This window comes from Phaethon aethereus (genome assembly GCF_964289735.1).
Source record: "Phaethon aethereus genome assembly, chromosome: 1".
Taxonomy (NCBI): Eukaryota; Metazoa; Chordata; class Aves; order Phaethontiformes; family Phaethontidae; genus Phaethon; species Phaethon aethereus.
The window spans coordinates 111,361,531-111,376,841 of NC_138575.1; the positions used below are offsets into that span (position 1 = coordinate 111,361,531).

The following is a 15,311-nucleotide window of genomic DNA, read 5'->3' on the forward strand; positions in this document are numbered from 1 at the left end:
ATCCACATTAATTATGGGTTAAGTGCAAATACTCAGTATTGATACCGTATATTTAAAGTGCAATTCTTCATTGTTCAGAAAACGCTGCTTAGTTTCCATGATTCTCTGCTTTAAAGTAAGGACTGAGGGTTTACCAGAAAGTAAAGGATCCTTTAGCTGAGCCCACAAGTGATTCAAAACACAGTAGTTAAACAGTGATTTGTTAATTTTTTGTATCAGTGTCACAAATTATTCATAATCTGATACCTCCGTAGTGAACCTGCACATAGAATGTGTTTCATAGTCACTAAAATCGAAAAGATATGGCATGGATGTCATATGGCCATCTCAGCTAGTTGGAAAGATGCCCTGGAGTCAGTCAAGAGAAAGAGGCACTTGTGGTTTTATATTAATTTCATTCTAAAGTAAACATCTAGAAGCCCTCTAAAAAGTGCCACTCCCCAGTGATTTCAGTATGATCCTTTGAAAGTGTGTTTTGCTCTGTACAGGTTTGATTGATGGCTCAGGTCATACGTCAGCCCAGCTCTACTGATGATTATCCACCATTTGGATACTTGCACGTTGTGGGCGTATCGGAATGTGTTAGCTTATGAGTGCGATGAACATTACCCATATACACAGTGTGCTGCTGTCACCAGCCATTCACCGCTGACAAGGGAAGCTCCACAAAGAGGTCTGAAATTAAAATGGAGTGAAACTATCCAAGGCCAAGCCTCTCTTCTGGCATCACTTCCACCTACAATCCTTGTTCCATTGTTCTGAGTTACCAGGTGTATTCCACAAGCTAAAATTAAAAAAAAAAAAAAAAAAAAAAAGAAAGAAAGATTTTTAGGGGAATATAGCATGTTTTATCAGACTAGCTAATATTCTTGGAAAAATAGGCTTTGTAGTAACTGAACTGCTATTCAAAGATACTATTATGGTGGAAAAAACTTTGGCTTTTTATAATTGAAATCAAGATGTGACTTTATAACTTGGATTTAGATGTGTTCTTTCCCCATACCTTCTGGAGTTTTTATAAATGTTTTCAGTATTTTTATATATATATATGTTTATATATATTTTCAAGTATATCTCTAGTGTCTACTTAACTCTGAAAACAAGTGAAGACTGAAAATTTTCCTGTATTTATATCATTACAAGTATAGCTTTTGTAGTCCATTCCCTAACCTTTAAATTCAAACTATAAACATTAGTCTTTGTGGACTGAACAATTTGATTTCTGTGTAAAATATTCACAGAGTTTGTGTACTTACGTTTAATGTTACATTGCAGATATACCACCAGGTTGTTCAAACAGTATTCTCTAGAATGAAAGTGCAATTAAATCACGAGTATCTGCACACCAGGTAACACTAAATGGCTATCAAATATACATGCATACACACACATATATATATAAAAATTTATATAAGCATATATATACTTACATATATAAGCACATTACTTTATCAGTATCAAACTGTTAAATATAATATTTTGTCCTACATGTTTTAATTATATTTTAATTATAAATATACAGCATTATATTATATACAATATTAAATGTATATATTCCTCTTCAATGGACACTTAATTAGTGTATGTTACAGAAATAAAAGTAGACTCCCCTTGTGTTTTAGGGAAATGGGTCATCTGTCTGTGACAGATTCTCAATAAAATTGTAACTGCATGTGGTATTTTTTCCTACCTTTTGAGATGTTTTCAATACCTTACCACTAGAGATCAGTGTGACCAAAGAATTTAAGAGGTTGCCCGTATCTTTTTAGTAAGATTATAATGCACTGTAAAATATATAGCTGCATATACAGGGTTAGAAATTATTTAGCAGAGATATATAAGCCAGAGTCTGAAGAGCACAAGACCACAGATCAAAACTACTCAAGCATTTCTGATATCCAGGGGTTTTAAGATTATCTTCATAGCTTGTAATGAATCTGAACACTTGGGACAGTGTGTGTGCTAGCAATTGAAATCTGATACACATAGAAATATATCAGAGAAAAACCCAACAAACTATGCTAATGGCTAGTTTACAGTATGCATTTCCACATAATTTTTAACTAGAAAAAGGGAAGGAGACTTTAAATGTGATATGGTATTATGTATCCCTCACTATGTTTGCTCTAAAATTTGATATCTGTTGTGAGAGAAATAATGCATGATGTGACCCAGCATTTTCACAGTGGCACAGTGGTGCAAGAAGGGCAATGGGGAACTGTAACCAACCCCCAACCTCCCCAGTTAAATCTTCTCTAGAGAGGGGGTAAGAACGAGATATGCCTCCAGCCCTGAATACTCTCACATAGCCATTTTCCAGTTTAAGACAGATGCATAACTTTAAAGCTGTAATTTAAAAAGTTGTAACCAAATTCTGTAATTTGTTTTCAAATCTGAATTGACTTCATAAGGGTGTCCCTTGGTAGTAAGACAGACATCAAGGAGGACAACCAGAAATGCATAAACCCACAGGTTTACACCATCTTTTGCATAAACCTCATAGCAACTAAATATTCTTGACTAAGTTTGCTCTACAGGCTTTAAAAAGGTGGTCAGTGGTACTGTGTTATTAGCTCCTTTGTCCAGCCCTGTGCTTTCTCTTAGGTAGACGCATAAACTAGCCAAACTAACACCCAACATATTAGATTTGTCCCTATTTTTTACACTAAAGCAGGGAGTCACATGTAACGATGGTCTTTGTCCCACCACCAGTACCTACTTCTTGCTTTGGTAGAAATTACTTCATGGGCCTCTGCTTTTTCTTCTTTCTGAAGCTATCTCCCAGTATGAAAACCACTTCCTTGCCTGCACTTCAACCAGTCCTCAGCTGCCTCTTGGTCAGCATAGGAGAGTCCAAAAGGCAACAGAAGCATTGCATGTGCCAAATACCCATCCATTGTGCCTCTCTGAGTGTCATCTATGAAGCAGCGTGCTGGCAGAAATCTGGAGTAGTTGGGACACCTGTGAGTATAATCCTCACTGAGGACTGGCAAAAGCAATTATGCCTGTGGAATTTGCTCACATATATCTTCAGGGCAGGATTTCACCCTGTTACAAAGCTATCCTACCAAGAAACACATTGCTGAAGGGCATCAGAGAACAATCTTGCTGTCTCTGCCACCACAGCTCTAAAGTCCTAATATATGTGCCCTCCTTTGCCTCAATGGTAGTGCTGCTTGAATAAAGACCAAAAACAATGTGAGAAATACATTTTATAATTTGATTACCAGTTAATGAATTTGGATTTTTTTTAATTATCAAATCTGTGTGATCTTTCTATCATTCATATCTGTACCAAAAAAGCGTGCAAATCTGTAATGGTGTCACCCTGTAAAATGAATCCTATCAGCAGCAGATGAAACATGGTAGAAGAAACCTATTTCTGCAACAGAAATACAACTAAGATGAATGAACTTATTCCATTTCCTCCTGCATTAATCAATTTTTAGTGTTTAATAGATATTAAGAGAAGACATCTTTAAATCATTACTGGTCCTTAAGATCTCTTGTGGTAGTGCTGGTTTAGACATCCACTCAAGAAAAAAAACCAATAGCTTGCAATGATATTCCATTAGTTTAAGATACTTTCACCACCACTGATAATGATAAATGTTTGGGATTAACAGAGTATAATTGGAACATAAAATGTATCTTTTAAAAAATATTTTTTTACTGTAGATAAAATACAGCATAGCAAATTAAGAATTCTCTCCTGCTTTGTTACTATGTAGTATGTTTACAAAGGAAACCTGAAAGAACATGGACTCTTGCCATACTCAACATGGCTTCAGCATTTTAGCAATTAAACAGTAATTTTCTGCCTCAGTACTTTTGGTAGGATTCCACAAAAATATGTATAATAAGCCTTCTTATAAGCAAAAAGACAGTAATTGAAGTTTGGGGGTTTTTTTTGTTTTTTTTTTTATTTGATGAAAGCCTTTCTCCTTTTGGAGGTGTACTGTAGATCCCAGAATTTCCTGAGAATGTAATCCTGTGCTGATGTTACATTTTCATTTGATCTACAAGAAAATCTACCAGTTTGTAGGACCCTTCAGAATCACTTCAGCTGTTACTTGGACTGAGAAAGATTAGAATATAATCAAATGTATTCCGAGAATCATCTCACTTAATGATTCACTTCTAAATGTGGAGACAAATCCAGAGGTCATTTTTGAGTGAGACTAATTTGTCTAAATATAGATATGTCTGTCAATTGTTTACCTTATCAATTCACACCAAGTCCTAAGTCCGTATCAGTAAAGTCAATGGATTATAGAGTCTGACTCATCATATTTCAAGAGATGCCTTGACGTATTGCAATTTGGAGTGCTTATTTTTCTCTTTTGATTTCGGAGGGAACCTAGTGTGCTAACTAGGTTATCCATGGGTGAAAGCCACTCCATTTTAATTCTTCTACTATATTATCTATTGATAATTTACAGCTTTCTAGATAAGAAAAGTTTTGTAACAATAGCAGTATTTATCGTTTCCACAGTAAATGTATAAAGACTTCACTTAAGATTGTACTGAATGCTAGCTAAAAATGCAGCAACAATCTCTGTGCTTTTAAATTTATGATAGACGGACAAAAATGGAAGGGGGAAGATTGAGTCGCCCAATGTTACATAGAATTCAGCAGTAGACAGAGAATAAAACCCAGATATGTTTATAGTCCAGACCTCATACAGAATCATGTTACTACCTCTCAGATAACCTTAAGCTAGAAATTAGTGTATAAATTATCACCATCGTACTTGAAGTTAACCTTTGTATGAGGAAGAAACCTCACTCTACCCACCTTTTTGTAAATATTAGGCTGTGGTTAGCTTCTTTGGTGATGTTGACAAATGGGCCATCTCCAGTGAATAATACAGTTGATGACATATTTGTATCCCTGCAAGAAAAAGACACATGTGCATATTTTTAGATATTTATCCTGTTCTACCAGCAGAAGAATGTTTGGGAAATGATTGGTGGAATAAACTGCAACATTTTTTTCCTGAAATAATGACTACCAGGACATTTTGAGGCTTGAAACTTACATGGATTAAAATGCAACTCATCTACTTTCACTCTTACATCTTATTCTAAGATTGCTAACGCTACAATAATATTGAAAGAGACAGAAATTAATTATTTTAATAGCAGTAAATTTTCAATGTCTGCTTTTCTATGGCACAATGAATGGTTTTCAGTACCAATTCTTAAATATATGGAGCTAAAACTTAGTATGCAGGATGGAACAGTGATAGCTGAACCTTGCAATATCACAGTTTTGCTTTTCTGAGGGAAGGTAATTACACTGATACTATAGTTCTGTGCCTAGAGAAGAAAAGTAACTGTATTTTATATAATGAGGAATCTAAAAGAATGAATGCTACCTTCCTTAGAAGTTAAGTCTCATCTTGCAGATCTGTTGAAATCAAAATAACTGTTTGTGGAATAAGTTGAGGGTGTCATGTTTGCTATTGAACAGGATAGTTCCTCTGGAGTGTACTCCTCGACTCACTTCTTTTTGTAATGATGACCTTTTGAACACCAAGAATTCTGTGATGGTGAGATAAATTGTTTTGATGTTTACAACCCATATCCAGATTTACTTTATAGCCCATTCTGCATCATATACTTTGTGATATTGCATATGATCAGCTTGGAACATACACCCAGGAAACATAATTGCTTTCTCTTGAGGAAGCATGGGGAAAAAAACCCCTGTGGTCAGACTACATAATTTTTTGGGGGGGTGACAGCCTACTCCCATCTGACCCTTTAGCCATACATATCTCAGGACCAACAAGAGGACCATTTGTGCAGGTTTAATATACAGGGAGCACCATGTGTCAAGGAAGTACCATACCTTCTCTTCAAGTGCAGTAAATCTCATTCTCCTGGGGAGTATGAAGTCTAGAATCTGCCTGCTTCTGCTGTGTATGAAGAGTAAGACTAGGCACAGGAGAAAGGTGGTGTTCAATAGCCCTGCTGTGCCACTAGGAGAGCTGTATGACCCATCCTACTGAAAAAGTCACTACTGCAGCATTTCTCAACCTGTAAATGACAATGTCCACTGAATTCTGTCTCTAGATATATGTACAGACTTTTTTCAATATAAAACACTAGTATACTAATATGCGCTTCAGAGATGCCCCCAGAAACTTGATTTGGCCTTTTAGACTGTCCAGGAGAGTAGTAAAGTGCCAACCCAGGTAGGTAAAGTCAAATTCTACAATGAGTAACTTTGCTGAGACCAGTCTAATCACTGAGCTATGATAAGTGCAAATGTGTGTAAGAGACACTAAACTGTTTCTTAAAAAGTTAGTGAGCATGAGCTTTTAGCAATGTAAAAAATGAACATGCTACCAAGGAAAGCTTAGAGTATGTACATTTGTGAATATTACTGGCTTCCATTTTCTATGGCACATTACACCAGGAAACTTCAAGTGAATGCATGTGTGTTTTAATAGATTACTGTAACAGACCCTGTAGTAGGGAAAACACTATAAACCTTCCACATCAAAGCTTCCACCAACCTCATAAGACCTGTGAAGATCTTTCATCTTACCTCAGCATCTTTCTTGGTCTTTTTCAACAAAGACTGAGCAAACTATTTCCCACTTTTCTGCTGCTTTTTTTTTTTTTTTAAATAAATGCTGAACTTTCTGGATTACAAGCTGGAACTTTTCTAAGCTTTTCTGTAACCACAGGGGCTTTATTAAGCTTCCCCAGCTTTTTGAAATAAAATCTAAGCCCTTTTTTGAGAAAATCTTTGATAATGTCATTTGGTTTCTTCGTGCACTGAGGCACACACAACTGGATAATTCTAAGCTTTATGAGTGACGGCAAAAATTAATTTGCTACTCTTGTAATTAACTTATTGGTAAATGATGAGGGTTAAGTATTTCTGTAAGTATAAGAAATCATACACTAAGTGAAGCTGCGGACCTACGAATCAAAAAAAATCGAGATGCCTCATATAGCTTTCAGATCAAAGCGCACATTATTTCTTGGTGACAACTTACATGAAATTAGGTCTATCACCAAATTATTAGAACTGTCCTAATTCTGGTCCTCAATGCTGCAAACACAGCCTGAACACACTGAGAACCAGGTTCTTTCTTACACCCAGCACATGACTCTCATGGGCCCTAGAAGAGGGTAATCATGCTACCTGTTTATTATCCTAATTTATCCATAAGAATAAAAATTTTTTGTGCATAAATTTTGTGGGACAATTTCCACACCTTTCAGGCCATATGTTATATTCTCAGCACACTGGACAACCTGGGTCTGACAGTCAAATATAGGTTTTTCTGAGGTGTCTCAAGGAGGTAGGCATGTAGCTAATACTGACCATTCATAAGTGGGGAGGATGAAAACCTAATTGACCTGGAAATCTCAAACAAGACATTGTATTCCAATGAACTAATTTCCTTCTCAAGCATGTTGTGAGTTCATGAAGAAAATAGACTGCAGGGTTGACAGCAAGTCCTGAACCTCTGTCCTTGTTGGACTTTTCGGTATGGCAAAATTGCAAGGTCTACGTCCATTCCTGGGTACAATTCAGTAAAGACACAGCTGGCTCAGCATGTTTCACACCAGACCAGTAGAACAGTGAAAAACTCAATATATGATTTTGTTTGTGTGGTGGTTTAGCCCCAGCCAGCAACTAAGCACCACACAGCTGCTCGCTCACTCCCCCACAGTGGGACGGGAGAGAGAATCAGAAGAGTAAAAGTGAGGAAACTCATGGGTTGAGATAAAGACAGTTTAACAGGTAAAGCAAAAGCCGCGCACACAATCAAAGCAAAACAAGGAATCCATTCACCACTCCCCATGGGCAGGCAGGGGTTCAGCCATCTCCAGGGAAGCAGGGCTCCATCACATGTAATGGGTTCTTGGGAAGACAGACGCCATCCCTCTGAACGTCCCTCCACCCCTTCCTTCTTCTTCGTCCCAGCTTTATATACTAAGCATGACATCTTATGGTAGGGACTATCTCTTTAGCCAGCCTGGGTCAGCTGTCCAGGCTGTGTCCCCTCACAGCTTCCTGTGCACCCCCAGCCTTCCCACCGGCAGGCCAGCACGAGAAGCTGGACTGTCCTTGACTACTTAGCAACAACTGAAAACATCAGCACGTTATCAACATTTTTTCATCCCAAATCCCAAACACAGCCTCACATTAGCTTCTGTGAAGAAAATTAACTCTATCCCAGCTGAAACCAAGACAGTTTGTTCAAGGAAAAGTGATGCTAACAATACTGAGATTTTAACAGTGTTGTCAAATGCACACAGTTTAAAGTGCAAGTTGAGCAAAAGATCTTGTTCAGGTTTCTTGAGAGCATCAGTTTGCACACCTTGCACTCCAGACATATTAAGAATATTTGTAAATTATTTGCCTAAGATATATTTTGCAGATGAATACCTAGGCATACCTCCAGATTTGCCTCCCGTTTGGCACATATCACTAATACAACAGTCACATATTTGAAAAACAGAGGCAAATTTTCTTCACACGTGAAGAAAAACTGATTTGAAGAGGAGACTGCAGCTTTCTGAACTGACATTAGTGGTGTTGCTGAAAGTAGAGTGGTTTTACAAGCTGGTTTTTGGACCCTATTTGCCATCAAGATACCAAACCTATCTGTAGGAAAGATTGAAAAGATGGGATTGTTGATGTGGTCATAGGATCAATGGTTCATGGATATCCTCTGTTGCTCAGTCGTCAGCAATAGAGGAGCAGTAATGCGAGCCTGACACGAGTCTTACCTGCTCTTTGTTCAGATTGTTCTGGACAGTTTTATTCAAACAAATGATTTTATTACCCATTTCATGATGCTGCTTTGGGAAGCTGAAGAGCAGAAGGGAGACCTTGGAGTCCTTTGCGGCCTCAAGACAATACCACCACAGACTCATATTTGGAAGGTTACAATTTCAATAATTTTGATTTTCCACAGAGTTTATTTCTAGGAGTTAGGCCATGTCCTTCTTAGGACCTATTTTTCATTTTTAAGGAATATTACTGTTTTCAAGGAGGTGCTGTCTAAAGCAGGCTGTCCAGCTGCTTAAAGGGGACAGACTTTTTAGCAGGGCCTGTTGCAATAGGACAAGGGGTAATGGTTTTAAACTAAAAGAGGGTAGATTTAAACTAGACATAAGGAAGAAATTTTTCACAGTGAGGGTGGTGTAACACTGGCCCAGGCTGCCCAGAGAGGTGGTAGAGGCTCCATCCCTGGAAACATTCAAGGTCAGGTTGGACGGGGCTCTGAGCAACCTGATCTAGTTGAAGATGTCCCTGCTCACTGCAGGGGGGGTGGACTAGACGACCTTTAAAGGTCCCTTCCAGCCCAAACTATTCTATGCTTCTATGTTTTATTAGAATCTGTGTGGAACACTGCACTTTCTAGCCCAGCTACATAAATAATCAGGATATGCTACAGGACTCCTATAATTTCCGTCCTTTTCTGAAAGGATATTATTAAATAAATATATATATTAAACAGTAAATGAGACTAGCAAATGCATAAACAATTAATAGGAAAGGTAAATTGTCCTAGATGAATCTTAGTCTCTTTCTCTAATAAAGCATGATTCTAAGTAATTATTCAGTCTAGGAACATGAGCTATATCCTACTCAAGACCTTTTATTACAAACATTCATTTAGTAACAAATATGGTACCAGTTATTAACAAATATGCTGCTACAGGGGATATGTGAAATAGTGTGAAGCTTACAGGAGTTTTATGTATGTTTATATATAAGAATTTTATCCTATTCTGTAGGATCAGTAAGAGCAGTAGCACCCAGAATACGAGAATGTGATGCAATTTAGATTTAAAAATACTTTTTATTGACAATGGGAATATGTATTAAACTGAGAAATGGGATTAAAAAGAAGTAACTAGGAAACTTAATAGGAATTTTTTTAACAAGTATATCTGACTAGTTTAGTGAGACAAACTAGAATGTATTACCACAGAATGTTATGGAGACAAAAACGTAAGTAATATTTAAAAGTTAATAGAAAGTACCATGGAAGACAAATTCACTTAAGCCTATCAAATATAAAAATGTAAATTAAACCAATAGACCACAAAATGACTAGTGTCCAGAAGTTATAGAGGGAAAGGAGGTGGGGGAGGAGGAGAAAGAATTAAGGAAAGAAGGCTACTGGCCACTGTCAAGGACAAGGTATTTGACTAGAAGAACATTTATTCATAGATTGTATGTTCTTATATGCATGTGTAAATGAGATAACTACATACATAAATTACAATTAGGATTTGTGCATGCAGGTATCTGATATTTACATAAATGTAGTACCTACCCAAACGGAAAAAAGTAAAAAAACAGACCAGCATACAGTCATCCAATCATTAAAAATATTTTCAAATAACACTTTCACATTTCTCTAAGTCCTCCTAACTCTGTGATTTCTACAATTAATTTATCAGAAGGGCATTTACAGGCATCCTACTTTGATCAGAGACCAACATAACGAATTGTAAGCTTAGAATTTAATTTGATTATTACCTGGCTGAGTGATGTTCCCTAAAAACCTCATCACTGTAGGAAAGCTATATATTATTCAGTAGATGGCAGTGAAATTGCATACAGTGTAAGTAGGGCCATAATTTAGGCCATAAATTTTACCATAGATTGAAAAATACAACAGTTCTGCAGTCAACCCTCCCCACCTCTTCCCTTGAAATTCTGCTGAAGAATGTCTGAAGCCAAATGTATTTTTTAAGTCATATATTTCCCTCCTCCCTCCCCCTTCTAAGTATACCTCAAGAGAAATACAGTTTCCTCTCCCAACATCTCAGATCTAATGAATGACAGGTATGAAATGTATTAGGAGCCCAATAGCAGAATACCCAAGTGACTATCTTGAATTTACTTGAAATCAACATCAGTATGATAGCAGAGTAGTCACGGCTGCTGACTGCTCCAACTTTATTCTTGAGCCATCCTCATAAAAGTGTAGACATAAATGATGACATAAAGTGATAAAAGACTAATACTTCTACATCAGTCTCCCAATGTTCTCCAATATGTATCCTCATGCCTAATCTGCCATATTCAGTCATCAGTCCTGTAATAAATGCCATCAAAACAGGGTTTGCAACACTTACAAATTCGTTGGCACGCCAAACACTTCCACTTGCCACAGAAAAATACATTTCCCCTTTCTTTGGGTGGTAAAGACACCGGTAAAATGATGAGGAAAACACCAATTTACAGACTCAACAAACCTGCAAACAAGGTACAAGGACAATCAATATTTTTTACTCACCCTAATCCGAGCAGCTGGCAAACATCGTCTGAAATCTGTTGATTCCAATCATCTGCACATGCCAGGTGCCACGTCTTCCCAATCCTGGCCTGTACCAGCCCTTCGGTGCTTACAGAGCCATTAAGCAATCTCACTGTAGGCCAAAATGGACAGAAACATTTGATAGGTGGTAAACCACCCTCCCCCCCAACCCCAAGCAAACAGAATTGTAACATAAACAGATTTATTATTGCCAGCAAAGAACAAAAAAAAAAGTTACAATACATTACAGCGGTAATAAAAACAGAATCTCCAGGATGTTCTGCTCCCACAGAAAAGAAATGTTATTGGTATCTCCTTCTATATTTCTGCCACAGGAGGGTTTTATACACTGTATTTTGCAAAAGTCTCATGAATAGACAATAAGCAGTACATTTTCCATCAACTCTAACCACTATTTTTTCTTAGCCAGCATCATGTAATTTCAAGATACTGTGTGAAGGTTTAGCTACAAGATGTTCAGTAACACTGAATTAAAGTTCAAACCAGAGCTGACAGAAAAATTTAATTTTCCAGTTCCAATTGCTATGAGAATTTTCACTGCTTTCATCGCAGCTGTAGTTAAAATACACACAAAGATAATAAAACTCCCTGAAAATCAACCTTTCTATCAAAATTTTTCCCAAAACAGAATATTGAGATAAAGAATTCAGAAGCTCATAAAGTATTTGGTGAAAAATCTTATGCTATTGATGTAGCAACTAAGTTGGACCATAAGGTTTAAGAAGGTCAACAGAATCCTATATATTTCTCAGGAGCTATAACAGCATTTCAGGCAGGTGACAATTATTGTGAGCATGAAGGAGGGAAAAACATACAATGCATTTAAATTTACTGGTTGACAAAATGCACAGTATTTTTTTTAAAACCTTAGTGGTCCAGAAAACCTTTTTTCACCAAAATATTTCCACAAAAAAGTAAAGCGTACCCAATATGGAAAAAAAAAAAAATTAGATTTTTAGGAATGCCTCTTTGACACCCAGAGTGCATGAACGAAAGAAGTTATATACAATGATTAATTAACAGTAAACCTCAGTCATGAGAAATTTTTGAGCAGTATTGAAAAGTCTCAGAATGGCTTACACTGCAAGATTTCTCCAAATTACTTTGACACCTCTCCTCTCTTCTACCTCAACTATAATTCCTTTTCCTTTCTCCTCATGAGATCCATGTTCTTCTCCAAATACATTGTTGGTAAGGAATAAGAGAGTCATTAAGCACTCAACAAGTGCTCAACTCAAATGTCATATATATTAGAATTCTGCAAAGGAAGAGATATCTGTGCCCTTTCTTTGCAGTCCTGGGAAATTTCAGAAGTTGGAGTATTTGAAAATTATAGTTTTTCTAGTTCAAATTGCCACTTCTGATGGGAAATTGAAATTGGTTTCAGAAAAATGAGCACGACTTTTGGATACTGAAAAGGCTCAGTGTGAGGAAGTCTAACTGAATATTCACTTCATTTTAAGGCTTACATTGATTCAGCCAATGTTTGACTTAAATGGGTTTTTGGAAACAATTCTCCCAGTCCTTTAATGTGAGGTAATTTGTTATGAAGTAATAGATAATCTATGGCAAAACAAATCTTTGGGAAAGTTTATATCATGTTAATGTAGATGATGGTTACGTTGTTCAGATCTTCTTCAACAATGGCTGGAAAACACCATTCAAGTCCTCTTTGCTTAAGAAGAAGCTGAAGTGAATTTTTTTCTATGCATTTTTAAAGGAAGAATATGTTTGCAACAACATAGCTAATTGCACTAACGTGCAGAGTGTGTTCGAGCATTTATATACACATACATATATTTATATGCGCCATATATACAAAAATGAATACACACCCCCCCCCCCCGTAAAAGGCGTTGAAATCAATGAGAACGGTCAGTACACATCCAAGGACATATCTGATCCCTAGCAGTCCTCTTTAAAACAAAGGAGTATGATGTTGTACTGAGCTTAAAAGCTTGCTTTTAACTCTTCCATTAGTGCTCCGTAATAGGTTGTCAGAACAGCACTTTGTCAGAAACAGCAATTTAATTTCTGTGCCAGGCCCAACATGATTTTAATATGTTTTACATTTAAATTATTGTGTAGAGAATGCCATGTCCACGTTATGTGAAACGACATGTACTGTACACCCACACTTTGGAAAGAGCCGTTTTACTGGAGGACTAAGCAATGGCAGCTGTTGGTCTCCGCGGTGTAGGAACGTGCACACCCACTATGAGCAATGGCTGCTGCTTTTGCAGCTCTGCCATCCCTTCACCCTCTGGCAATGCCTCCGCAAGATGGAGCTCAGGCAGGCCGGAGGGTGCAACGTGCTGCAGTTTGGCTTCGCGCCCACAAGACTACCTGGGAATTTCCATCAAGGTGACTCTTATTCTCCACCTTACAGTGCAGAATTTATACTGCTGTGAAACTCAAATTAATGACAACAAAAAATGATAGAATGTGGGAACACAAAATGGATACAGCAGGAAAGCAGGTAATGAGTTTTCATTTAATTTTGAGGCCATTATAAGCAGCCACAGTTTTAACCACAGAGGAACTTCCTCACCTTTTCCAGAGATCTTCACCAGCTTACACACGCTATCTCAGAAAAGTGACTTTGTTTTTTTGGCCTTGACAAACCCAATGAAATACTGCTGTGTAAATCGGCATGGCCTGCATGCAGCTGCAGTAGTCTATGTTAGCTGAGTTTTTGTGGCTGTTTTCCTAGGTAATTCCTACCGAATAAACATGTATTCCTTCTCTTTGTATGAAGGAAACCTTACCGCACTTGGCTTCATCAGAGCCATCTGCACACTGAGGTAGGTTGTCGCAAAGGTTGCGCAGTGGTATACACTCCCCGCTACCACACTGATGCTCGTCAACTGCACAAGTTCCTGAAGGAAAACAGGAAAAGGAAAATTAATCCGTAATTAAAAGGAAGGTTGATGTTTACTGGAGATAATATAGTTCACCTGAAAGAAAAAATGAGTGGATAGTATGCAGAACCTTTGATTTCCTTTTCTTTCCTTTCCTATCCATCTCTTTTTGAAAATAAAGATTATTTTCAAATAGAAGCTAATTAAGTGTAAAATCTATGGTATTATACCTTGTAATTTCTGCTATAGTTAGCGTTGCTCATTTAATAGTGTTCTTCTGTTACACGTAATAAACTTTGGAGGGATGAGAAAAGTCAAATCCTGATCAAAATCCTGTCAAAACTGGCTAATGATTTCAGATGTTCAGCCCTTTCAAAAAAGTTTAGAGACCTTAAAGTGTGTCAAGTCAAACACACAAGTAAAGAGGCATAGAAAGCCAAGAGTCTCCTGTCAAAACCTGTCTGGGAGGAAAGGTGGAAGAGACAAAAGTAAAAGAAATTAATGAGGAAAGCATTCACAAAAGTAGGATTAAGCTACTTCGGTATCAGTTATGTAACAAAAGCAGATCAGTTTGAGAGTAAAATATAAAGTTGTAATTCTTTCTATGGCCAAAGTGTATTTTTAGTGGCACTCGTTCTAGATACTTACAGGAAATACACAGTCATAAACTTAAATTCTATGGAAAATTTGTTTGTTTTCTTTATTTTACCTTCCTGGACTTACTGACTGAAACATTTAATTATCTAGAAGTCTTATTGAAGGCAAGATAATTGCTTTGTTTGTGAATTTTTAATATTCATGTAAAAGGATTCATTTATCAGTAAGTATGGCCTGTTGTACAATATGGAAGCAAAATAATATGGTTTATAAAGGGACTGAACCAGTTCTTCAGACATTCAGTGGCCATAACTTATGCAAGATTTTCCATAGAACTTAGTTTTCACTTAGACAGTTTTTTTATTATATTGCATGCTATCAAAAAGTATTTATTTTCAAATTATGCTTCCTTTTCAAAAACTCAGTATTTCATGGAAAAATAAAATACAAAGAAAAATAAAATACAAAGAAAAATCTGCTTTTCTTGTAAAATTAATTTATTTACTTACAAACCTTTTAT

The 15,311-nt window shown here is 36.9% G+C and overlaps 1 protein-coding gene across 1 annotated transcript in view; it reads right to left on the minus strand.

The window, feature by feature from the left end:
- TMPRSS15 (transmembrane serine protease 15) overlaps positions 1–15,311 on the minus strand; it is a gene marked incomplete at its 5' end in the record, with an annotated part of 55,154 nt that overhangs the window by 4,810 nt on the left and 35,033 nt on the right. Inside the window, 5 exons of the mRNA XM_082008414.1 lie at positions 610–784; positions 1,257–1,306; positions 4,799–4,894; positions 11,292–11,424; positions 14,102–14,212. Of these exons, the coding sequence (XP_081864540.1) occupies positions 610–784; positions 1,257–1,306; positions 4,799–4,894; positions 11,292–11,424; positions 14,102–14,212 (565 nt within the window). The remainder of the gene's footprint in view (positions 1–609; positions 785–1,256; positions 1,307–4,798; positions 4,895–11,291; positions 11,425–14,101; positions 14,213–15,311) is intronic.